The sequence below is a fragment of the Ptychodera flava genome, assembly GCF_041260155.1.
Source record: "Ptychodera flava strain L36383 chromosome 23 unlocalized genomic scaffold, AS_Pfla_20210202 Scaffold_24__1_contigs__length_23054250_pilon, whole genome shotgun sequence".
NCBI lineage: Eukaryota > Metazoa > Hemichordata > Enteropneusta > Ptychoderidae > Ptychodera > Ptychodera flava.
In genome coordinates, this window is record NW_027248278.1 from 22,336,062 (window position 1) to 22,363,206 (window position 27,145).

Below are 27,145 nucleotides of genomic sequence, written 5' to 3' on the forward strand. Positions count from 1 at the left end.
GACTATTGGCACGCAACTCTGAGAATGGAACGGGTTGTCAATACAATGATAGGTCACCAAACTTTTTATAGTGTCACCGTCGTTAATTATACCAGTTTTCTTTTGGGGAGCAAAGGTGTGCAGTATTCACATCAAATGTCTAACAAATTCACTTCATGGGCAGAATCTTGAAAAATCCTTTTTCTTCTCTTGGTAATGAAAGACAATAACCCTAAACTAAAATATGCATGGGCTACCAGCCATTGTTACTGGACTAACAATTTCAGAAAATGGTAGCCCAAGTGGACTACCAGGGGAAAAAGTTAATTTCGAGCCGTGTAATGTTATTCAACTTTACAAAAACACCCTTCCATTGACTTACTTTCCATTAAAGCGGTTTTATTTCAACTGTTACAAAACTTTCGATCTTGTAGAAGGATCTGTGTTAAAATTTAAACTTTCCTATAAAATATGGAAACGATCGATCGGAAAACTTGCATCAGAAATAGTTAGCCTTTACACTGTATCACCGAGCATTCACAGAAATCAATATTATTTTTATAAAGTGTTAAGTGTAATTTCCTATTTCCAAAACAAGCTGTTTTTATACAGTCCCAGTTCAGGTTGTAATAGTCTTTTTTGTACCTGATTACGATTGAATAAAACGAGGAAACAATTTGGCCTCTAGTGTGTAATAAGTGATTTGATGACACAATTTTCATAACAATTTTACAATGAAATTCCGTATATTCTACATTTACTAAATATGTTATGGAATGTTAAGTCTTGTGTTGCTGTATAGAAAGACTTGAGTATGCGTGTAACAATGCGGTAGCATGTTTCAAGAGGTCAAACAACTTTTCTTCAGAAACTAAATGTATGAAAAGGATAAAATACCCTTTTGACTAAAGCGAAATGTCCCTTTTGACGCCTTATATCGACATCATCCTTTTCAAGCTAAAGTTTTTGAGTTTGCCGTATATGCAAGTTTGTTCTACGTAAGCTGTTGAACGTTCATTCTATACCGGGTAGATTACGAGTCCTAGATGTCATGTCTTAACAATATGGCTCTTGTGCGAAAGGGTATCATCCTCAAAACATACTGTTGGCTATACATGTCTTGCAGGGTTCGACAGAGAGTGAGTATTATTTACTGAAATTACATTACTTAATATGATTTACATTTCACGAAAAGCATGTTATAATCTTAAATGTGTTCTGTGCTACAGTTTTCGTCTTGTAGATCATCATATTTTTTTCCAAAGTGTTCTGACACATTCTATATTATTTGTTCGACGTCTTCTCATTGCTATCTGTCTTTCCTAGTTCGGACCTCTTTGGAAAAATTGTGTAACAGAAAGTTATGTTTCTAATTCAGCTTGCATTCCCATGCCTTACACAATCAGTTAATTTGCATACAATACATGTCGTTTCTGTGAAATCTTGCCGTAATGGCTTTTCTTTCAGTCCTTGAGGAATACTGTCATCGGTTTTATCAATCCGTTCGAAATCATTGAAATGAAGTTATTTAGGACACAATATCTCAATGTGTAATGTACAGGCATCATCTGTTGGCTGTATTTCAGTCTTGAAGTTAGAATCACAGTAATTCAATTAGTCAATTGTTTGCCCTGGTCAAATAATTCGAAGACGTTGATAGCTAGAGTTTGTTGAACATTTTCTGTATTTCTTCTCTCGCAATGTCTACATTACAATCTTCATGGCGTAGAATTTTCATCAGGTTTATAAAATTGCTCTGATAAAAGCAATCATTCTCAGGTAATTTTTCGCCACCTCGTTTTCTGTCCGCCCACCGCTTTGACCATTCTGACAAGATATGTTGAGTAATCGATTTTGGAAAGGCTCTCTCTTCCCAGCCTGCAACTTCCGCATGTTCGAAGCCCATTAGGTCGGCCATCATTCTGTAGTCTCCTCCAACACTCCTCCTTTTATCCATTATGATTGAAAACGTCTTCAGTGTATCTCCAAGCATCCATTTAACATCACTTTGGTATCCAAGGCTTCGAAGAACTGTAGGATCATAACCGATGCAAAGTAAGCTACTCGTTTCTTCTAGTTTATTTTCTCTTTCATCGAACACTTTTGCGTTCTTACGTTCTGCTTCTATGATTTGACTCATAGTGTAGTAGCTGACTTTCTCAGGGTCACTGTGATTTTTCAGAGAATTTACACTCAGAACATGGACGTCGATATTGGTGCCAGGGCAACAGGTATTTATGACATCGTATACGTCATCGGTAACCGATTCAAGCATTTTGTAGCATTCTCCAATCTCTTCTTCTCTCTCTGCCCGTACGCAGAGATGGATAGCTCTCCATCCTTTGGTCATGTAAACCAAACCCTCTACATTACAACAAATTTTACTGCCATTTTTCCAAATGCCTTTGGTTGGGTTTTCCAAATCCCTGAAATGCCTCTCCAGTCGGGTTTGAAGTCGTGGAAATAATCCAGGGGAGAAACTATCTGTATCATCCCTACATTGGAACCTCCTTCCATAGTAGATCTTCTTTGTAAGATCTTGTTTCCACTGATCTTCTGGTATCTCATTTTCTAGCAAACCAGGTATTACATACCTTAACTCTGTACCTTCAGCTGTATTGATAGAGACCTCGAATAGAAGTTCAAGCTCTTTAAGAAGGTCTACTAGGGAGTCAATATCAGCAAAGTCTTTGAAAACGACATCAACATCATTCCGTGTGTACATGGTCTTCTTTTCTAGCCTTTTGGAGTACTGCACGAATATCTCTGGGGCCAACATCGGACCAATTACCCGTGTACACAGCCATTGAGGGTCGAGTACAATTATATTACCACTTTGCGTTAAGGTACCCTCGATGTAGAGAATCTAGTCAATAAAGTGATTGCAAAATGGTATTGGGTTATTTCACCACGAACATAGATGAATATTAACAAAGAGATGCTGTGTTATTACCGTATGTTACATATATGCGTTGCTGATTATTAAATAGGAAAGTGTTCACAGAGAACGGGTGTCATGTCACAATACCACTGTCAGATTGCGTTGAAGGTCGAAGCTTGAAACTCCTCTTGACGGAAATTAATGTATTAAAGATCGGCTAAATAGGATCTTTATCATTCACTTATGTGTTGGTCTTACCAATATCCCAACCGTGCTCGTCATCGGTAAAGTGATTTATCAAAACAACCACAAACTATTAGTGCGGAATTCAATTTCATAGAATAATGAACGGGTTAACATGGAAATGTGTAAAAAGTCACCACTGAACTTAATATTTCGTTGTCAGGCCATTTTATAATATTGCATGTCTGACTAAAATCCTCAGAACAAATGTATATGAATTGTTCGCTAAAACATATTAATACAAAATATTTACATATTGCTGAAGTGATTGCAGATAAATTTGTACACTGTCTCTACAGCCTGTTAGATGCCATATTTATCGTGTCAGTCAATTAACAATGTCGGCTGGTACACCTGTGTATGTACATATGCAGCATTGCAAACTAACGGGGTTTTTTTGCCTCAGTACATTGATATTAGCTACACACCTCGCCTAAGTAGTGCAGGAATCGTGTGATTTTCCTCACTGGCTCTTCATAAATAAACGGTTTTAACTCTTTCACCTTCTGCAGATAAGAATCCCATTTCATAACAGGGAAATTGGTGTGCATCCATCCTTTCTGTTCTGCTCTTATATATTCGCAAATTTTTGGTACAATTTCTTCCTTCTGAAATAAAGGAATAATGTGTAGAATGGTTCAACGACAGCTGTAATTATCGATACGTTCGTCCAAAAACATTCCTCGATGAACCCACTATTGAGATTAAAATGGCAGTTTTGCTTTGAGGATTTTCTGGGGCCAAAGTGGACCAGCGTACGGTATGACTTCTTGAACCCCACCACACGCTGTATGAAAGTTGCAGGAGACAAAATTCCTTACTTTTGTACCTTCCCTTTCCCTAAGTGAACTTTTTGCACATACATCATGCTTTGTAATTATGGCCTGCTGCAATGCCGGTCCTCTTGGCTGATCGAGCACAATATCTACCACAGTTTTTGCGAGATTGATGGCTATTTTACCAGTTAAAGCATGTATAAAAGCTTTGGCCACTACAAAGAAGCAGGAACACTTGTAATGCTAGCAAAACAGCAGAATACAATAGTCAGTACAATAAAATCTGTTGTTTAGTTTTCAAATTAAGTATATATTCAAATTTTAAGTGATATATGCAATCGTATATTGACAATGTTTTTTCTATCAAACGTTCCTTGCGACTGCAGTTATCAAATTTCATATACCATTATCATAGTACTGTAGAAAATACCTTTGCAAGTTTGATGCATGCTCGCAGTCTCTTCATATCACTATGCTGTGAGTCGTGACAGTTTAGTATAAACGTCTCATCAAGTATGTTAAGATAAGCCCCAAACATTTCCCGAGCTGTGTGGGAGATGTTGCAATACATAGCCTCCGCTGTGAAATAATTAAAAATAAAATATTGAACGGGGATAACTAATCGCGATGACATATTTTAATGGAAAGCAAAGATTTGAAGTAGCTACTATATATTACATTTAACCGAAAGCTTATGTAAAACAAATGTTTGCTTTTATTTCACATAGAGCAAGAGATATGATAACAAAATATTTACATTCTATACAAAATAATTTTTACAGAAAGGTAATATTCAAGTTTTATGATTGTTGAATATGCAACATTGATTTCTACTGAAAAATAAACACCGTGCAGATATTTAAAAATGTGTTTGTTCTTGATTTTTGCCATTTACCAGATCATTGAAGTTGACATTTGCTTCATCGAACATTTGAAGTGACATTGCAAATTCGTATGGGAGGAGTTTATCATTAATGTTATACTGTTTAATAGAAAGGCAAACATTCATAGGCGCCTCTACAATAGCTACTACTTATAAAATGTTGCTACTTATACTGATACAGTACCTGCGCTATACACATGCTTTGAAGAAGCGTTTTTTGGTTATTCTAATTTTGGCCCTCAAGTATAATCACGTCCCGCGTCAATATCCGTCAGCCGAAGCCTTAGAAAGTTTTAGTACTTTCCGAGTCTGATTGTGCTCCGTATTTGCTGACTCTAAAGTTATTATCTCTCTAATGTTTGCAATCGACATTGACTCTATGCTATAAGTAATAGAAATTAACACTACAAGCCAAGTATTTGTTTTGCATGGATTGTCTCCACAGGAAAAAACAGCTTGTTAGAAGGACCCGATCAAGGTAGTTAATGGGTCTGAAGATGAGCATGGCAATGAATCTTGGACTACAAAATGTGTGTTAGGTGGGTTAGAAAGTGCCGGCTGTGCTTAGCATGATCTGCCAATATAGTCGCAGACAACAGCAACCCCGTGACAGAAGCACATGTCCCAAAATCTGTAAACTCGCTCTTTCATATAATTGTCTTTCAAATTCAGTTTTGGCGAGGAAATGCTGAGTTCGAGTTGATTGGAGAAATGGTAAAATCTGATAATAAACGGCCAGTAGAACATTATTGACGCTTCAAGTGTCAATCGAGAAGCAAATGTCATTGTTGTATTCAAAGTAAGAGATGATCTCTCTCGCCATATTCCACAACTGGCCGCTGTGCTTGGCGCAATGTGCAAGTAAGAGATTTTGATGTGATATTACCGTTCGAACAGTTTTGCCGTATCTGATTCTTGTTTCTAAAAATAAGTGATTGTATTGCAATTGATATCATGTCTTTGGCTGGAATAAACGATTGCTAATATTTTATCATAAGCAAAATGTGTATTACAATTGCCAATTCCTCTTTGGTTATCCTTAACAAAATATAGGGGAAACACATAGCAAAGTATGATATCGGATTACCTTTTTGTGAACCGACATTAATCACAAAATCAGTTGTAGAACTGATGAGAACAACCTTGATTTGTATTTTTCGATATTCTTATTCAATTTGCCAACGATGACTTCCACCTTATGTACACGTTTACCGGTAGTTGCCTGCTGGATAATGTTTCCTACACAGTTTTACGCACCTTGCCTCCTTGTTCCCTTTTTCAACAAGTCTGCTCTGCTCGCTATCAATATTACAGTTGGTTTTACACGGTCTTCCTCAATACATTTCATAATAACTGCTTTGACAAAAGCAAGCCATGAGGTAACCTTGTAAGAAGTAATGAATTAAATATGCATTACCTTGTGGCAAAGCATACTTTTTTATTATATCATTTTTCCTGCTCATAAAACTGTTAAATAAACTTGCTTTATAGCCTTGTATTTAAATGATTATCAATCAATAAACAATTAATAAAAAAAATATCTTCCAAGGTCACGCAGAACGCGTTCCCCTCTCCTCTTCCAAGGCTGTGTGGCCAATATTTTTTCTATCGAGGAACGATATTTTTCTGTATTGACATGGCAATTTTGTCATATATACTATTATCACACCATTCGATTATCGTGCTTGGCTTAAACTTGGTTAGTTTTCATAGTATTACTTAAAATTATAAAAAACATGGTTTAGGAGGCATTTGCCCCACTGGGTGAGATGATCTTGGTCGCCTTGGATGTCCATGAGCTTTTTGCTCATCGATTAAGTGCCCGGTGAGGTGATCTAACCGTTGAAGGGACGTACCTATGTTTTGTTATCGCATTCTTTTAGCATTACATACAGTCGTACACTCATCCCTGCTAAATGCAAGTTTTAGAGCCGCAGGTGCACGCCACGTATCATTATAAAATTAAATTGTAGATGCCTACGATTGCCAATAAACACTGCCGTGTTTCTTCTTGGCATTGTTAATTTTTTTGTCGTGTTGATTTGGTAAATGAATAGTTGAAAGTTTTGATTAGGAAGGTTTGAGCTAAAGTTTTAGTCTTTCACTTTTGAGGCTCATGAAGGGAACAGGAGGTTTCCTATAAGCCTTTGTTATCTAAAGTATATTTTCACACACTGTAAGTAGATGTACACTAACCTCCTTCTTTTGCTTCTCAGGTTTATCAGTGATCCTGAAGACGATTGCGAATATAGAATTTTCAGCCGAGAGGAACATATTGTGGGTGACATAATATTCCGTCTGTCCTGCGAAATCCCATACCCTGAAGGTTCCAACTTTTGCGATGTTAATCGTGGCCATGTCTATGCCAGGGGTTGGTTCATACTCTTCATCCCCAGAAGCGGGCGCTTTTTCCTTTGATCGACTTAGGAGCTTCGCCTCAAGAAAGCCCTAGCGAAAACATGTCTTTGACTTTATTATTCCCCATTTTTATATCTTAGCTCATATAAACACCATTGCAACCAATCAGTCATTTCACATTTGTGCTATTCAAAATGTGGTAAATGAATAGATGGGATACTTAAAGTTTATTTTCTAATGACAGTAATAGTCAATCAAAAGCAGGTATGGTTAAAACATATCGATCATAGTACACAGTTTTTATCAAAGTGTCCGTAAAATATATGATTTTTCCTAAAAACGTTGACCACAAATAGACAATGAAACTGCCGGAGAAACATTCGACGTCAGATGAGAACGCTTTTAGACATCGCCCATACAGCTTTTAAATCGATGTAAGATATTTTATATAGAATGCAAGAAGTTTGCAACTGTTATTTGAAATAATTTTCCATTTCCTTGTTAAAATGAAGGCGATGCGAAGAGTGTTTGACCATAACGCTTTGTTGCTCTGAGAATTATATTATGATTCATACCGTTGGTAACTTAAAGAATTATATTGCTATAAGGCATCATATATGATAAGCATTCTATTGTTGATAGACAGACTGACGTTTTGTCAAAACTATGGCAATCTCTATATATTATTTTAGTCATATCATCAAGTGCCTACCCGTTGTAGAGCATTTTTCAAAGTTGTTTTTCCATTACCACCAAATCCGCACAGACAGATTTTCATGATATTGCGTCGCACACCTGGCTGTTCCTTCATCAAGGCATTAAACTCTTGCTGCTGGCAATACATCTAGGAAAGTATAATAAGATTATGGTATGCGACTGAAGATGCAAATTGGAAAATATCAAGTCATATTTATATTTTTACAGGAAGGAATCATAGCAAAAACCAAAAACATGTCATATTACCAACAGCATCGTCGTATAACTTTTAAAATGATTGACAAATCTTACAGCAATGGAGGATAATATTTATGGTTTGATACATGTGTATTTCACAATGTTGCATTTTACTTTTGTCAGTGAATAGTATAATATTCTTCTGAGCAATCTTGTCGAACTTACAAGTGTTCACTTGCCAAAACAGACATATAACAACTATGCTTCTGACATCAGTTACATAGCGACGTACATCATACATACCTTGTGATGATTGGAAAGCTCAATCCTGGTATCCCTATTATAGATCGCATTGAAGATAGTCTGGAGTTGTAAAAGATTTACACAAAACTACTTTATTCACTTATAAATTTATAGTCAAATGTTTAATGTTACAAAAATGACTTTAAACATACATCTCAAAATCGGGGAACCTTTAATGTTGTGGAGTGGCAAAAGGCACCTATCTCAGTCTTTCTGACACTGTGTGACAGCATATGTTTGTATATTGTTTACAATTTTTCGTGCGTACCCACAACCCGTTGTTCACGCCGGCAGCGATTAGTTATTGATCACGTAAGGTAAAAAAAATATTCGTGTACTGAATATCACATTTGCGTTTTGGCTGCGTTGCACTTCATGTTTATATGTAACTCGTTAGTGTAATGGGGACGAATTGTGAACTTTTATCTAAAGCAGCATCTGCGCTTGTGAGCGTGAAATCAGCAGGCACCAAATTTGCAATCGTGGCATCGTTGTATCTCACAAATAAGGACTATTATACAGCAAGACACTGGCAATGCCAGTCTTGACAATCATGTGCTTTTCTCTCCTGCTGTCTCTACCGACGCGACAATTCACCATCTGTGTCATATCAGTATTCTACTGGTGAACTGTTGTCTGAGCTGTAAGTTTGCTGGCCAGAGTCACCATGCCTGGTTTAAGTGATCTAAATCTAGTGGACCATAACCGAGTTTGTCTGCTACTTCACAAGTTCATGGAGTGAACAGCTTATATCGAATTTGAGAGCTCCTTTCCTGGCCAGCGGACTTTCAAATTTGTAAACGGCATGTAATAGTGAATTCCTTGTTGCATAATTAGACATAAACTAGTATCTCCGAATAAATTGTAAACATTGTTCGTTTTTGTTGCTTAATGTTTACTGTATAAAAGTCCGTTTTGCGAAAGCTCTACCACAAATTCAAAAAATTGTCACTTCCCAAAGTTTTCTCTTTTTCTTTTCACTTGGTTCTTCCTAACTTTTAAGTAAGCCTCTCCCTTTTTCCACTTTGAGACAAAGTGCAATATTCGCCTAATTTTGAACATAGCGTCCAACGCAATAAACGTAATGGATTACTGTGGCGTAGTCTATTTGGAAATCTTACTTCCCCAATCACTGTCTTAAAATTTCTCATTTAGAAGTTAGGATGGTAGCAGCCATAAATAAATGAACCTGTCTGTCACTTTTGCAAAATCAAACTCACAGTATACAACTTTTAGGAAGGCGTTCCTCGTCATGACTAAAAAGGATCAGAAACTGTTTAGGTAAAAATAAAAGTACGCCGAGGCTTTTTATTATCTTTTTTATGCGATGGCTTAACGGCAATCAATTCGGTACCTGAATTGTCGTTTTGTCCACAAGCAACCTGTACAAAACCAATTTTCAAAAACTATTTGATTTCACTAACTAGAATACTTACATTTGTGATTTTGTCGTCGTCATAGAAATATTCCAGAAAAAACTTTGCAACACCTTTATTCTGATGAGCACTTCGTCCCGCGATTGTCAGTGCTGTTTTACCGTCCTAGAAAAATACAATATTGCCTTCATTAGTTTCTCGCAAGACAACGACGAAGAAAAAAGGGGTATTTTACTACGAAAAGTGAGAAAAAGTTATCTTTTGTGAAACACGGTGTAAGTCGTAACTCTATGTAATTTAAAGTAACAACCGAAAACTGTTTGGGTTTGTAATTTGTGTTTTCCACAATGCACGACGCGTGCCAAGTTAAACATATTGAAAGATTATTTCAGTATTGTAATCGACACGGGTATTCTTTTATTTTTTTTTATTTTTCTTTACGTAAGTGAATTGAAAGTAAAGGTTTGCAGAAAATCATCGAAGACATTGAAGAATCGCTGTGTGATACAACTACCCACTTTATCGTATACAGTTTTTACTAAACAAGTTAAGTAGTCTTCATATGCATATAATACTAGTGTGGGAGTCGCATAGCAAAATTACCAACTGGGATTCTAGTATCCGTTATTACATAAACTTTTGTGTTAATAAAGTAAGGCACTGTCAACTGAAAAAGCCAGGCATCACATTTACCGTCGCCTCTATGTCCGTTGCTGCTTGAGATTCCAACAGCAATCTAATAACGGGTACGTGACCTTCATACACTGCATGGTGTAGCGGTGTCAAGCCATGCTGTGTACATATTGAAAAAGCATATGATTAAAATTCCAATGTTTGGTTGTCCGTCGCTTTCAAATTGGACGAGAAAATGTATCAACTTGATACTTAAAATTAAAAGTAATCAGAGTAAGTTTATCACGTTTAGGTGATGCTTAAACCGTTTTGGACCGTTTGATAAACATGAAACGAGCACAGGGAATCATGTACATCATACTGAAGTGAAACTATACTCGAAGCCAACATCACAGAAAACACTGCAAATGTATGGTTTAGCACAATAGGGTATAAATGATCTTATATTCTCTTCGCTTTCATACTTCCCGCTGAGATATATTTTGCGTTCACTTCACGGCACTTAATGACAACGCAGAAAATGGAACAAAACTGGTAATTCACACTGCTGTTGATGACCAACGTAGAGTAGGTGTATCAACCAACAGTAAATTCCTACAGCTATGATTTATTAATGTATAATATAAGCTACAATGCATTACACCCCTTGCAAGTTAGCTCCGGGTGATAAACATGTTTATTACACCTCACTCATTCAGCGTGCACTGCCATTGGTTAATCACGACTCACGTGACATGTAAAAGAACGTGATGATGCCCTCTGCGAACTTGATGATGCCCTCTGCATTTGATATTACATGGATGACGTCATTTTACTTACTGCGCGTCCTTTCTGCGCAAAACAAATTGTCGTTCGCTTGTTGTACTTTGCAGTTGGCAACTTATGGCTGCAAAGCGTCATGCAGAGCTGTCACCGGCACAGTTAGACGATATTTTGATGCAAGTAAACAGCAAACGATCGAAAATGGCAACAAGGATTGCAATTTCTGTGTTCAGCGACTATGCAAGCAACAAATTTGGATACGCCACCGAGGAGATCGGCAAACTTTAGCGGCAACCCTAGACTCGGCACTGACAACATTTTACGCTGAGGTCCGGACTCAGAAGGCGAACTGTTCTCGAAGAAGTCTTTGTGTTTTTGTTTCTTTCCATGTTTGCTTGTTCGGTGTAATATAAATAATAACACATGAGAGCTTGGGCAATATCATGATTTTTTGCCTGCCCTCGGGCTGGTGGTCATGATCGAAATACTGATGATGCCCTCGCCTACGGCTCAGTATTTCGATAATGACCACCATCCCTTGGGCAGGCAATAAATCGTGATATTGCCCTCGCTCTCATGTGTTATTATTGAAATAACATGATTTGTTAAACATAACATAAATTATCAATTTTCAAGTGAGTGCCTTTAGGGACATGTGGCTTTTGATTAAGTCCACGATTAATAAAATGTTAAAATGATCTTTTTAAGGAACCCGAGTGAGCTCTTCTGTCGCAATATAAAGAGAGAACTCGTATACTGATAGGAACGAACACTGAAAGATATGGAAAGAGAAAAGTGATTTTCCGAACAAACTTTATCGAAGAGAAATCAGAATGGCCATAGTGTCGTTTATCCCTTTCACACGTGGGATAACGAATTTTCAATTGCGTCATAACAGCAGTTATTCAACATCGTCCTAAAAGTAATATATATTCTACTCATAAGATTCCCCGTATTATGGCTATCGATTCAAAAGGTAATTACTACTATATAGTAAAAAGAATTCAGGTTGACCTATTTACGCCCGGGTCTTTTTTCACCCCGTTCTCCAAGCACAGATCGTAAAGAGACCCTGTTTTGTGGCCACACGTTCTCTTCTCATTCAGGAACACGGTGGTACAGAAATATGCTGATAAAAATTCATACTGTTGATAAAAAATGCGGTTTTTCAAAATCTCTCGCAAAATCCCGTGTACTCTCGCTTACCCTAACAATTGACGGTGCCCCCGCGCGAGAAATTATAATAAAGGCAAATATAAACAAACACAATCGCATTTAATGAGGTACATTTTGGTAAGTTTCTTGCGGATTATTGTGACATTCACCTTGTTTAATTTGTTTGCTTAAATTATCTCCGTGTTTGAGATTAATAATTATAATATCCCGTCTCCGGTGGGGGGCTCGCGACCGACTTTTTGTTTGTAAGTGCGCCCGACCGCTATACGTGACCCCCGTCGCTTACCCTATGTTCTAACGGAACAAATTCAGCACAAACAAAAACCGCTAATTTCAAGTATCTTTACGCGTATGATGTCCCGAAACATGTTAATTTACTCCAGCCGTACCTTTGTTTAGTCGTCCCGTCTTTAAAATTGTGAATGGGTTTGATTTAATGACAATTAGCGACATCAAACGAACACTCCGGACAAGCCGCGGAGTCGCACCCCCGACCATATTTTGCCTGTGCAAAACAAACATGAACCTGTGACCGAACCGGTATACGCTCGTAAAAGAGGCGTAGATTTAGATCAATAGATAGGAATATGATAGGAGCCATGAGCTTTTTTGTTAGCGATCCCTGGGATCGCCTTTGTTCTGGTCTGTAAGAGGATTATGGAGGTGTGATAGCCTTTTGTTATCCATTGAAATTGTAATCTGGTGGGTATATTTCCTGATGAGACTATCTGGTGCCAACACATGCCTTTAAAAATTATACCTTCAAACAACATGAACTATTCAAAACTTCCAATTTTTAAAAGATATTTCGATTTCGCGCGCGTCGCCCAGTCGGTCGCCCAGACGTACAATGAGGTCAACGAACTCCTATGTATGTTACAAGCCGATGAAAGGCGCGCCGTATCCTGGCTTGGGAAAACGTATATATGTGCATATTGCGCAAAGTGAGGAGTTTGTGAAAGGATGTTTGGATAATAATGTCAGAAAGATAAAGTTTTACAATGAGTAGGGATGTAGTGTATTTCTTTTCAAGTATTGCTGTCAAATTGCCATGATTAAACACAACCAGTCCGGCCGGGGCTGACACCGGGATGGAGTGGCGGAGGTCGATCATCACACGAAAGGACGTGAAAATGTTCTGATGCGACGTAGTCCGTCCCTTGATTTATTCTCAGTGCATGGAGACATGGGACATAACACTAAAACAAAAGCTGACCAACTTCGCCTTTTGTAAGCGCAAGCGTTCCCGGGGACAAGGATCCGCTTCGCCCGTACCCTGGCCCATACTTCCATCCCAGCTTTGTACTCAGCCGGCGGTTAACGTTTTTTTTTTATCTTTTATCTAATGTAAGCCTCATGTATCCATGTGAGATATACACTCCGTGTGACAGTTTTCGGACGACCTCAGTTTTCGGACATTTAATGACATGCTGTTCGTTGTACTCACTTCGCTCCGTATTGATAGTGTTTTACAAGTCATGCTACCGCATATTAAGTCAGGTGACGCTGCTGTCCCGTTTTGGATAGTTTTTTTTGGTTGAAGTTATTTCGGGGGCTACAAACTTGGCGACGTCAGCCACACCGTACGATACAAGGTGTCGAACGCAACACACAAAGACAGCCCGTGTCCGATATCTAAGCGCTAATACACGTCGAAATATAGTTGAGTCGTCCAAGGATTAAACGTAACTAATTATCACGAAATATTTCCATATAGTTTTCTAAACACATCGAAATTGAAAATCGGGGTTCGAAGTTTCAAAATATCAGTATTGAGCCCGTATAATCGTATTCCAAATACGACGTCCGATTATTGCGATAGAAGTCCGATTACTATGCACTCAAGATGGGTATAAAATTTGGCAACTTTGACCCCCTAAATGCCACTTCTGTCGGTGTTAATAGTTTGAGGATAATCACAATAAAGTTTCGAAAGGTATGATAATAAGATTTCGCAGTGCTCGTCATTTACGAAACGGATTTGTGCGAAATTCACTACCCTGTCCGAAAACTGTCACACTGAGTGTATATGTGGTCCAATTTCGATATATTGTAGTCTAATTTCTATATTCTGTCTTACACACAGACCGTCAAACATAAAAAAATGCTCACATGCCGGCTGGCCCGGCGTGTAACGCCGGTAACACACGGAGGCAGTACACAACTCACGGCTAACATTGTCGGCCAACTTCAAGAATCATGTCTCAAAGTTCTCCATTCTCTTCCAATAAACCCGGGACAATTTTACTGACAGTATTACACTGTTACAAATCAATCTGTTATGATGGACTGTGTATACACTCAAACTTTCGATTTCATAAACCAGATTTCAGATCTCTCCGTTCAAGAGACGAAGTTTCTCTTAAAACTCAACCAACAAGACTCAAATTAGGATGATCGTTCTTTCTCATATGTCGCTGTAGCAGCAGCCATAACTCTTTTCCGTTGCATGACTCGGGGTTTTCCGATTGCAATCCATATTCGTCCGAGAAAACGAGAGCTACGACTGCACAGATGAATGTCGCTGCTTCTTCGTGGAATAGACTTTCTAGTCATATTCGGTCAGCATCAAGTAACGAAGTTTTGAAATCTTGAGAAAGCAAAGTCATGCGACAAGCGCCAGTGAAAGTTTTCTTTATATGCTTTGTCTGGAAAACTTGGGTCATTTTGCTCAGCTCTCGTCTGACGTTGCACTAAAAATAGCGTTTAGGACCCGATAAACAAAATGTTACACTTGGTGGGGTGATAGTGATAAGTGGAACGGCGTTTCTGTCCAATCACCTACTGTTGCGCTCGTAGTTAGGGGAATTACGAGTTGAGAGGTACCAGCCTGGATCGTAATGCTTTCAGTAACTGAAGCCGACACACCAAGATGTAGATTTAACACAACCTTGTACTTTATTGCAAGATGGCGACCGTAACGTTCACTGTCAATGGTCTGATCTCAAGTCTCCGTCTCTCTTCTAGTCTAAGCTCTCTACAAGTTAAATACATCTTTAAACTGACATAATTATTAAAGTTATCACGTGGTAATTTTCCCACCAGTCTTTGATTGATTCTTAAGATTAAATAAGATCACACCATGGAATATCCCATTCTCGATTGTTCACAATGAAATCTTAACCAATAATTAATTAAACTATCACACTATCTCTTATCTGCTTCTCGTACGATCTGAGTCAATGACCTTCACACGTCTTGGCCACGTGAGGGACGCTTCGAGATAAATCTCTACAGGGAGGGGCGTTACACTCTCCCACCTTTTTTATAACCAGCGTCCTCGCTGGTCAAAACGAGTGACGAAGCATGGCGATAGTTGACAATTGCATCTACTTAAAATAAAAAAATACATTAATCGTAAGGCAGTGTGGTTAAAATACGCATAAATCACATATTTTACAAGTTAGCATAAAGTCATTATTCGTGCACCTACAAAATTACAGACTAACATAAACGCATCTAAAATACTTACAGAAATACTAATAAAATCACTAAAATACATCCAACTACAAACTCAAAGTTCAACTATTCTACATAAAATACAGAAAATCGACGAAAATTATTCGAAAATCGTAACATGTATCAATGATTTTTTTTTATTTGTGTGAAAGGGTGGTTTAGCTGGAAGGGGGTGGACATTGAGAAGGATGACGTAATTTTGCTTGGTGTATTCTGATATCACGGTCAAAGGTTCAGGGTAACCATAGTAACGACCGTTAGGCATCACTAGACTGTAGCAAATAGCAACTCCTGTGCCAATATTCGGGGCTCTTTCTATCTCCAAAATCTTCATAAAACATAAAACAACAAAACATCAACACAAAACCTCCTCAACAACGTCAAAACTCCAAAAAAACGCGATTAACCTCACTATCGCTCTATCTCCAAAAACTCAATTCCTCAGGCCATCGGTCAAAACTAAGGACCATTGTATCACTTACGGATCACTAGCACTGGCATTCCTTGCTAACTGAGGGAGATACACAACAAAACATCCACAACTCCTTACACTTCCTTCTTCAACAACAAACATAACTTCAACTTCATCAAAACAAAACAAAACAACTCTTCAAAAAGAAAGATGCCTCGTTTGCATACAATTTAGAGTATTATCCTAATAAAAGAGTGGTTTCCAAAATACCAGAAAATTCACCAAAACAAAAAAAAGTCATACATGCTTATTTGCGCTGCTGTCGGACCTTAGAGTGGGTTTACCTATAGTGGGGACTGGATTTGACTTCAAACTTTCCAAAGCTGCGTCATTCAGATTCTCCTCCGGTTCCCATGTGTTATGTTTCGCATCGTATCCATGCCATTTTATCAAATATTCGCGCTTTCCATTTCGATATCTACATTTTTCAATTTTCTCTATACCAAAGTACTTATTCTTATCATTATCATCACACTCATCATCAGTTTGTGATACAGAAAGCTGGCTCAATCGTTCTTCGGCGCGCTCACGAATTTCGCGGCGACGTTGTTTGTTTCGTTGATTATTATCAGATGACTCGAGGGGCGTTTCACTGGCACTAAAGTAAATGTCGGTATCTGACTCTAAGTGGTAATCTACAGTTGCTGGGTGTGGCATGTTGTTTACGTCGTCGTTTGTCTCACTATCATCAGCGCTGTACTGACTCGATTGTGAATCTAACAGTCGGCGTGGTCTCAGATGGGCGTGTTTCAATCGATTAACGTGAACAACATTTTGTACTGCTTTACATTTCCTATTGGTTGTAAACGGTAGTTTACTGGGGATACTTGTGCACTGATTGTGTATGGGCCTCGATAGGGATGGGCGAACTTTGGACTTTTTCCGACTGCCACTGCTGGAGAGTGTAAATAGACTGTATCGCCTACTTTAAACTTGACAATCTTGCCCAATTTTCTGTCGTGTCTTTCCTTCATAACATTTTGCGCTCTGTGTATGTTTTCTTTGGCTAACCAAACCGCTAAGTTTCGTTTCTGCGCTATGTCTTTCAAATGGAAATCTATATTTCTTGATCTTGACTGTTGTGGCAAAATTTCTACATCCACCGGAAGTTTCGCTTCATATCCGAACATTGCCATGAAAGGACTGACACCAGTCGTCTCATGCGGACTTGATCGATACGCAAACATCACGGAAGCTAAATATTGATCCCAATCATCTTCTCTTTCAGACACATACATAGACAACATACTCAGAAGACTTTGATTCATACGTTCCGTAGCCCCATTGGAGCTCGGGTGATAAGGACTCGTAAAACGTTTTGTAATTTCAAAATAACGACAAACTTCTTTAACAATTTGTGACGTAAATGCTGGTCCTTGATCTGAATTAAAATACTGGGGAAACCGAATATACAAAGGATTTGCTCAAACATAATCTTAGCAACTGTCTCAGCCTTCATATCAGGGGTTGCAAATGCCCAACTAAATTTCGTCAAATATTCCGTAAACAACAAAACGTACTTATTGCCTTGTTTTGTTTCTTTCAAGGGACCTAGAAAATCAACTCCAACTCGTTGCATAACTGAGGACACGGGGATGGGGAGCAAAGGGGCTTTACCTCGAGGACCGCGCTTGCGCGAGTGACATTTCACACATGAATTTACATAATCAGTAACGTCCTTGATCATTGTTTTCCAGAAATAACGCAATCTTATAGTCTCCAAAGTACGGCGTACGCCTTGATGACCAGCTGTAATATCATCATGCATTCTCTGAAGGATATAAAGTTGCAATGATTGGGGAACCACAACCTGTCTAACGCATTTCTCTTTATTTGCAGCCTTACCTGTCGCATTCCAGTAATGATATAACACACCGTCAATGATTGCATAGTTATCGCTATCACATGTCACGTATCGCGCCAATTTATCGTCATTCGGTAATTCGCCTTTCTCGATAAAATCAAACCAATATTTTAACTGACTATCTTTCCTCTGCAAATTCTTAATCCGTGTCAACGCCTCATCTTCCTCTACTATTTGATCAGTACTACTCGAGTCACGGCGATTAATCTCTAGATTTCCATCGTCAACATCATCACTAGATTGTAATTCCGCGCCTGTCTTAGATTCAGTCTCCGTATACAATTGCCGTACATCCGTTACAACATCATCATCGGAGGGGATACCTATTTTATTTACTGGGACCACCGATTCGTTACTTTGAATTTCCGTAGACATACTTGTATCATTATCCTCATTTGATTTTGTCGCCTTGAAATCAATATCTACTTCCGATTTCACATCATCAATGAAATCTCTACCGCTGAAATCGGAACTATTGTCACAAACTTCCGAGTATTTCCTACGAGACAATCCGTCCGCATGCGCAATAGACTTCCCTGGTTTATGAACAATTTCAAAATCATAACCCTGCACTTTAAGTATCCAATGAGCGATTCTACCTAAAGGTTTCTTAATTCTGAACAAATACGGGAGATTTGCGTGATCAGTAATAATTTGAAATTTCGTTGAACGCAAGTAAGGGTCGCATTGGGCCAGACCATGTATAACCGCGATAGCCTCCCTTTCTGTAGTTGGTATCGCTGTTGCGCTGCGCTGAGGGAACGCCCACCATAACGATAGGTCTCTCTACTCCGTCTTGCTCTTGTGTCAATACAAAACCAACGCTATAGGCCGAGGCATCTGTGTATAATTTGAAAGGTTCGCCGAAATGTGGAAATCCTAGAACTGGGGCAGTAATAAGGGCTTGTTTAAGAGTATCAAATGCTTCCTGACACTTATCATTCCAATAAAATTTAACCTCCGTCTTCAACAATTTATAAAGGGGACCAGCAATCTTTGCAAAATCTTTGATAAAACGACAATAAAAGCCAACACATCCTAAAAATGCACGTAATTCGGAAACATTCTTGGGACGGGGAAATCTCGAACAGCACTCACCTTTTTCGAATCAACAGAAATTCCATCTTTGTTGAGAATATGACCAAGAAATTTCACCTGTTTCTTACCAAAAGAACACTTCTGAGGACGAAGTTTCAATCCAGCCTCACGGAGGCGAGACAAAACCGCGTCGAGATGTTGTAAGTGTTCTTCAAACGTCCTTGAGAAGACAATCAAATCATCAATATACACCAACACATAATGCCATAACATATTCCTGAAAATAAACTGCATAGTACGTTGAAAAGAATTAGCTGAATTTCTCATACCTTGGGAAGTCGATAAATTCATACAAACCATCATGACAGACAAAGGCCGTTTTGTGGGTGTCTCGTTCGTCAATGGCAATTTGCCAAAAACCGGACATCATGTCTAAAGTCGAAAAGTACTGGGGATTTTGATCACCGATCATTTCAAGAGACTCTGTAAGGTTGGGATAGGAAATACATTCGGTTTTGTAAGAGAATTTATACGTCTATAATCTAAACAGAATCTATATTCGTTCGATGATGATGATTTCTTCACGAGCACGACCGGGAAGAGAACTGAGAAGTGCTTGGGGAAATTATACCTTGGGCCAGCAAATTATCAACTTCCTTCTCAATGACCTTGCGCTTTTCTGGGTCAACTCTATAGGGCGGCATTTTAACAGGTTGAGCCCCCGGGACTAATTCAATTCTATGCTTTATGACATCACAGTAACCCAACTTCTTATCATCACCGACAAATGCTTGTCGATTTTTCCATAATATTTCTTGCAAACTCTTTCTTTGTTGATCACTCAAAATGAATCACTAAAATCAAACTGACTCAGATCGTTGACGGGCGGTTTCATTACTTGCTCATTCACATTCGTACCAACATCAATATCCAAATTATGAACAGTGGCACCCCCGGGCAGAAAACGGAACGCCCCAGTTTTGTCCCCTTTCTTATGTATACATCCCTTTCGGTCGTATTAACTAATCTTACTTCTTATAAACTAATCATTGATAAAACACGTGCTGCCACGACTCCCAAATGGCTCAAAGTTTTGGTGTTTTCTGTATGTCCCAGAATTCCATCGGGCATATGATCGTTAAATTTACCGGAAATTTCTAATTCTGATCGAGGTGGAACAGTGAAGCCCTCGGTAGCCTTGACAACCAAAGCCGAACGAAGCTTTAATCTCTTACTAGCAATATCAATTACAGCTCTATACTTTGTAAGAAAATCAACACCAATAATTAACTTTTGTTTCAAATTTTCTACTAAATGAATCGACATCATAACTTTCTTACCAGCAATATTAACACGTGCATTTACAACACCCTTAATTGGAATTTGACGATCATCTGCTAATTTGATTGCGTTGTAATTTGACTTGTGAATTCTCTGATTACGCAATTTGGGAATTTCAGATAACAAACTCACCGGAGCAACCGTAATGGCAGCACCTGTATCAACAATTGCTGGAACATTCTGATTCATTATACTAACATTGATAACACTAATACCTTGTACACAATTATCATCAATATTCAAATTACACACGCTCTTAACATTATCAAATATCCCCTTATCTGGCCGTTCACAGGTACCATCCCCTTGATTCTTTCTCCAAACACCTGCCGGCTTTATTCGTTTTTTTCTTGGTATCCACGCCCCCCTGCCGGACAGTTACGAGCAATATGGCCAGCTTGACCACAATTGTAACAAACTTTAGCACCTTGCCCAACATTATTATTACTATAATTACCGCTTGGACATGCAGATTAATGTGCCCAACCCCTCCGCAATTATAACAAACCACATTTGATTGATTTGCCGATTTTGAAAAGTCTGTTGTCTCCCATTGTTCCTGAAATGCTGGCTATTGTTCCGTTGGTACGAGTACGAGTTCTGTCTCTTGTCATAATTATCACTAAAATTAGGACGTACCATTTCTACTTGTACTGGTGCTGGTGATATCCCGCTCGTCGCTGCAACCTGCGGTACGGCGGTCTTCTTTTCTTCTGCCAGAGTTTTATTCTGTTTGACCAGCATCATGACGACCTTTGTCAGCTCCGATGTCGAAGAACCATCGTCCTCAGGCAGATCAACCACTAACTCGCCGGTCTTCGCGGACGTGAAAGCCGCCCTGAAGTCCTCGGGGTCCCGTCCAGCGACGAACTTCTTCAGCTTTGGTCGCAATCCCTGGAGGAAAGCGCTCAAAAGTTCGGCATCAGCTCGACCATACCGATCACACTTGTCTTTCAGGCGACCTGCATAACTCTCCATAGATTCGTTCGGCCCCTGGCGAATGCTGCGAATTTCTTCATCATTACGCCACCTCGGTGCCTGTCGGGTAAAACGCTCACGAAAAGCGTTTCTAAGGGCCTCCCAATTTCCCAAGATTTCCTCTGTCTGTGAGTTAAACCAACACTCAGCCTCATCAGTCAGTAGCAAACCAAAGACATCACGGATATTGTTTGGCTGTAATTGTCTCAAGTGCACGTACAGTTCAAACTTCCTCATCCATTTCTGAGGGCAGTCGCTCTCTCGCCCAGTGTACCTAGGAGGCATGATATTTGCACTAATAGTCAAATTGTCAACGTGCCTACCTAGAGCATCCATTTCGGCTTGTCGGACTTCTTGCCCTCGGTCTTGCAAACCCTGCACCTGTTGAAGTATCTCTCCGATGCGCTGCTGGAGGTTGTCATATCGCTCATCCTGCTGCTGGTTCAGTTGTACAGCTACTGGTATATCTGCTTGTTCTGCCATGTTTGGTTCTTGTCGCCTGATAATTCTACCAGATCTAAGAATCATATATTCGTCCTGCTTCAGTATACTCCGGATTCTCACACCAAATTGTTGCGCTCGTAGTTAGGGGAATTACGAGTTGAGAGGTACCAGCCTGGATCGTAATGCTTTCAGTAACTGAAGCCGACACACCAAGATGTAGATTGTAACACAACCTTGTACTTTATTGCAAGATGGCGACCGTAACGTTCACTGTCAACGGTCTGATCTCAAGTCTCCGTCTCTCTTCTAGTCTAAGCTCTCTACAAAGTTAAATACATCTTTAAACTTACATAATTATTAAAGTTATCACGTGGTAATTTTCCCGCCAGTCTTTGATTGATTCTTAAGATTAAATAAGATCACACCATGGAATATCCCATTCTCGATTGTTCACAATGAAATCTTAACCAATAATTAATTAAACTATCACACTATCTCTTATCTGCTTCTCGTACGATCTGAGTCAATGACCTTCACACGTCTTGGCCACGTGAGGGACGCTTTGAGATAAATCTCTACGGGAGGGGCGTTACACTACCATGTTTGGTTTAGGCGTCAAATTTAAAATTCATTGTTATCAGTGCGTACATATTGACACACACACACACCCACTAACTCATTAAGCTGGCAAACGCTCTCGCAGATATTTGTATGACAAAAATCTGTCATGATATCGTTATACCATATGCAAATTTGTTGTCAACTTACTTTATATTTCAGGAAGGATAACCATCAAGTGAGATATGTTGCTGATAAAAATGACTCGCGAACTGACTTTACAATTTAAAAACTGAAAACTGTGAAAGTAGGCTATGTGCATTTTTGGATATCTATGTTGTCGACGAATTTCATCATGTCAAGGCACTTCAGCAATTTTGGCTCTGACGCTTTGCTAGACCAATCATTTTGGTAGCGCACAAAGCTCATACACAACATATTGAATTGGGAACTATTTCATTCAGGAGGCTTCTGCGAAGCATCTTGTATTAAAAGTAAGTTAATCAGCACTGACTTACTATAAGAAATTTTGGCAAGAAATTTGCATTTATTTTTGAAGCCCTGCATTCTGGTCAAGATATACTTTGCGCGATTTTTATAGGTCTCAAAATTACTTATTATTGGCAGAACCAAAAACTTACCTGGAGTACTTGTAGGTAAATTGATATTTTGCAATTTTTTTGCGGAACGACTATGAAAAAGTCAGTTTAAAAGTTTGACATGCAAGTATTTAATGACAATCTATGCGATGTTTCCATAGGTGACGCTTAACATTACCAGCCATTTACAATGGTTACCGAAAACAAAAGGTGAACGATAATATTACATGATCGGTCATCGTGCGGAGTGAGTAGCCTTGAATGAACTTGATAAGGGGCTGGGCAAATACTCAGCACACTGCTAAATGTGGCCAGGAAGACCATAGTTTAATGTTCCACGTTTCGTTGTGTAACCTATATACATGATATCACCACAAAAATAAACTATTTTATGGCATAAATGATGTGCTTGCTTACGTTATGTTAAAATGGGACTACATTGTGTCGTTCATTCGAACAGTAAAATACGATTCCCTTGACATGTGTTGGCTACAGTGTAGCACATTGTTATTTTCCTACCTTGTCCATAGCATTGACAAGCGCACCATGTTTAATCAGCACTTGAGCCACATCTAAATGACCCTCTGCGGAGGCCACATGCAATGCCGTTGATTCATACTGCAAGAAACAATGTGGCTATGTTACTCTGTAAAAATAATTGTTTCACATGTAAGTGCGAAATTTCTTGGAAAGACATAAAAATGCACAATAATTCTCACATTACAAATCATGAAGAAGAAGAAAATGCAATAACGCTTGCTATCCAATGATGGTAGGGGATAATTAGGATAAAGCAGGGAAGAAGGGTGCAGGCAACGTGTATATGACTAAAATTATTGTCCAGTAAACGATGCCTCGCGTTGGTATTGTGGTTTACGTAAAGGAACTAGATAAAACTCACAGATATAATTTTTATTGCAATTGTTACTGATTCATTGACATTTTTATGTACATTTGTGTGACATAATGTTTCCGATGAGCGAGAGATTTGCAGCATTCAATGATTAACTGATTTAATGATTTAAATCAACGAAACAGTCTTCATAACAAGAGGCCGTTAAGGGTCCTTAACGGAATTCGGCATGGAGTCCCTTGAAGCGTTTTATTGACTTGGAACATTGCAATGACTTAGTGTACAAAAACAGTGCTAGATATCTATCTCAAAAGATGTCCGACATAATTTATTTGTTCGTTGACCTGCGAAGTCTTGATCAAGTTCCAATAATGCATAATGCAATGTACGTTGACTTACACACTGTCTTTTGTGTATAGAGCGCGCTGCTTGGCTAAGATACGTTGGGTCTGTTTTTAAACGTTAAAGTGTTGATATGCTTGAGCATTGTACTGGTGGGTTTGGTGACTTTGTCGTTAACTAATCGTCGCGAATTCGTAACAACATGATCGTATCAGTTTCAAGCTCAAATAATGAAACGTAATAATGATATTCTTGAATGCGTGGTCAAGTGATATTATTATATGCGAACTCTTATTATACTCACTCCAACGATGGAATAAATTCCCTTTTTATTGACATCATATCCCCCATCTATCAATGACTTAATTCTGTGAACATCATCGTCCATTGCAGCATCAATAAGGTCCTGTAGATGTAAATATTTAGTGCTATTATCCGGTTGTATGTATTCTGTTGCAGCGTTTAGAATTATACGTGGGTATTTTAATGTAAAATATTATACGGAAAGAAGTACCATTTTAAATTCCTGTATGATCAAACTCATTTATATTCACTGATGTATTTGCATATCACTATATATCACAAGATTTAGATGCGAACATGAGTACGCTGAAAACGCAAATTAAGCATTAAATTATCCCAATTTATGTTAAGGGATATAGTCGTCGGAACTGCGTTCAAAGGTCGCAGGAGACCCCGTACGACTAATGTAAACACTGTATAATGTTACGATGGTGATTGATGAAAGTTAAAACATGTCTTTTATAATCTTTACCGTATAATTTAAATATTGCATCTACGATGAAGAGGTGCATCTAGATATCATGCACGAAATAATTTTTTTGTAAACAAAAACTCACAGAGGCGTAGTTCCGACGACCGTTTCCATTTAAGAAGATAAAAACACTTTATTTCTGAACCAGTTATCTACCTACCCGGCCCAACATTTATTTCATCTGATTTTTACCATTACATTTTTATGATTTGATTATATTTCAATGTGACTTAGAAGTGGTTTTTATTCACTGACGAAACACAGGTAAATGAAATAGAAACGTTTCCCTTGTATTTTGGTTGATAATGTAAGACTATCACTTTAATGTATTTTTGTGAACACCATTCACGAGATACCCTGACTATATGCACATATTTGACAAGAGAGTAAAAAGCGCATTATTAAAGTCAAGTCTATAAGGAAATCCAAACAAATGAAGTTTAAACGTGGAAACGGATTACAGATATAACTACAGTGTCATCATTACTGTAAAAAAACTTATATTGCACTCCCCATTTTCTACATGGAAATATATTGTACAATATCATAGCTTTATGTATTTCATTTTCTCAAGCCTACGTGTAATTTACAACACCCACTGTGCCAAGGCCTAAGAGCTACATATTGACAGGTCTTATGGATAACTAATATGTATAGTGAGTCACATCATTGAGGTTATATTAAAGTGTCGGCAATTGGAAGGGTTATAGCACATTCATATGTTACTGTCCAATGCTATTAGAGATGTCTTACTACCAATAGAATCAGAATAATACTACAAAGCCATGATCCACATCATAGACATGAGTTCCAGAGTGACAAACTCGATTTAACCTGTTTTGTAAATGAAGGACTATCCTTGTCTTTTTTGAAGGTGATTCATAATTCTGACACAAACCAAAACTACAAAAAACATTAGGGAGAGTTGTGCTCTCTTTGATTTATTAAGGAACATTATTTGTTTTGATCAGTGGCCGCAATCAATTCTATGGATTTAAACTGCACCAACCTGAGGGTTCTTCTCCTTGCCCGTAGCCATGGTTACACCATTTACAATTCACTGCCTACATTTGCTATGTATATCTCCAGGGAACCCTGTTAGTCTGTGGAGGCAACATACAATTCACGGGTCAACAGACATTCGAAATTCATTTACTTTACATTTGATAATATATTTTCATTTGTTTTGGCAAATTGACGTTAAGATGTCCAAGGCAACAGGCAGCCAATTATATACGCATATATCGAAGTTGATTTAATATACCGCCCTTTTTCTCTGCAGCTCCGAAAATAGTGTTCCCCTAGCAAAAACTTTGAAAATAATTATGTCTTTATTTCAGAGGTGAAAACAGAGGTGTGGCATACTGAATTTCGAGTTGCTATGCTTACAAAATGCGACCAAGGAGGAATATGTCCGGAACTAAACAAAGTTTAAATGGTGCTGTTTTGAAAAGGAATCTTCAGTTTCAATGGTATTGGTTATTATCCCGTTTATACATTTCCTACAAATTACTGCCTTACGGGAAGACCCTGTTATCATGACACGAAATTTTCCGATACTACTTTCCAAATGCTGTACGGTTTTACTTTAGAGAACGAGGTCCGATGTTGCAATACACCAAAGAGAAAATACACAGTCCTGTATCAGACAAGAAAATGCATACTTTGTGGAGTCCACAATAAAGCTTTTAATGAATGTACAACAAGTCCTAGGGCAGTACTCGTGCTAATAGTTATTGATCATTGTTTACGGCAATGCAGTCGACAACGTATACATGTAAAGGCTGGGTTAGCACAGGAATTTTGTATTGTCTCAAATTAAAAAAGGACTGGCCCTAAGAGTGTGAGCTTGTACATAATGATTATCCCTGCATTAGGCCAGGCCCTCTTTAAATCGCATCGTTATGATCATCATCGAAATATCTGTACAAGGAAGAAAACGCCAATTGGATTCATGGTGGGAATTCCAAATCCATAATCCATTGTCCTCCTCTTAAATGGTGCTATGTGCTCACTGTGTGAAATAAGATATGATCTAAAAAATTGTCCATTAAGTCACATGTAAAAAAGCTGACATGTAATTCATCGGGCAAATTCTATGACAAAATATCGCTGTCTAAACAACACAGTCTCCTCTGACCTATCGTCAGCTTTTGGA

At 38.4% G+C, this 27,145-nt stretch overlaps 1 protein-coding gene across 1 annotated transcript; it reads right to left on the bottom strand.

Annotated features, from left to right (window-relative positions):
• Positions 1-314: 314 nt before the first annotated feature.
• Positions 315-26,087, bottom strand: LOC139124569 (death-associated protein kinase 1-like). Its single transcript, XM_070690702.1, has 12 exons — positions 25,997-26,087; positions 24,517-24,618; positions 23,537-23,635; positions 10,387-10,485; positions 9,754-9,858; positions 8,318-8,377; positions 7,833-7,964; positions 6,959-7,210; positions 6,020-6,146; positions 4,310-4,458; positions 3,532-3,711; positions 315-2,845 (listed from the first exon to the last, which is right to left on the bottom strand). The coding sequence occupies exons 1-12, from the start codon at positions 26,024-26,026 to the stop codon at positions 1,640-1,642; spliced, it is 2,541 nt and encodes an 846-aa protein (XP_070546803.1). The 5' UTR covers positions 26,027-26,087; the 3' UTR covers positions 315-1,639.
• Positions 26,088-27,145: the final 1,058 nt, after the last annotated feature.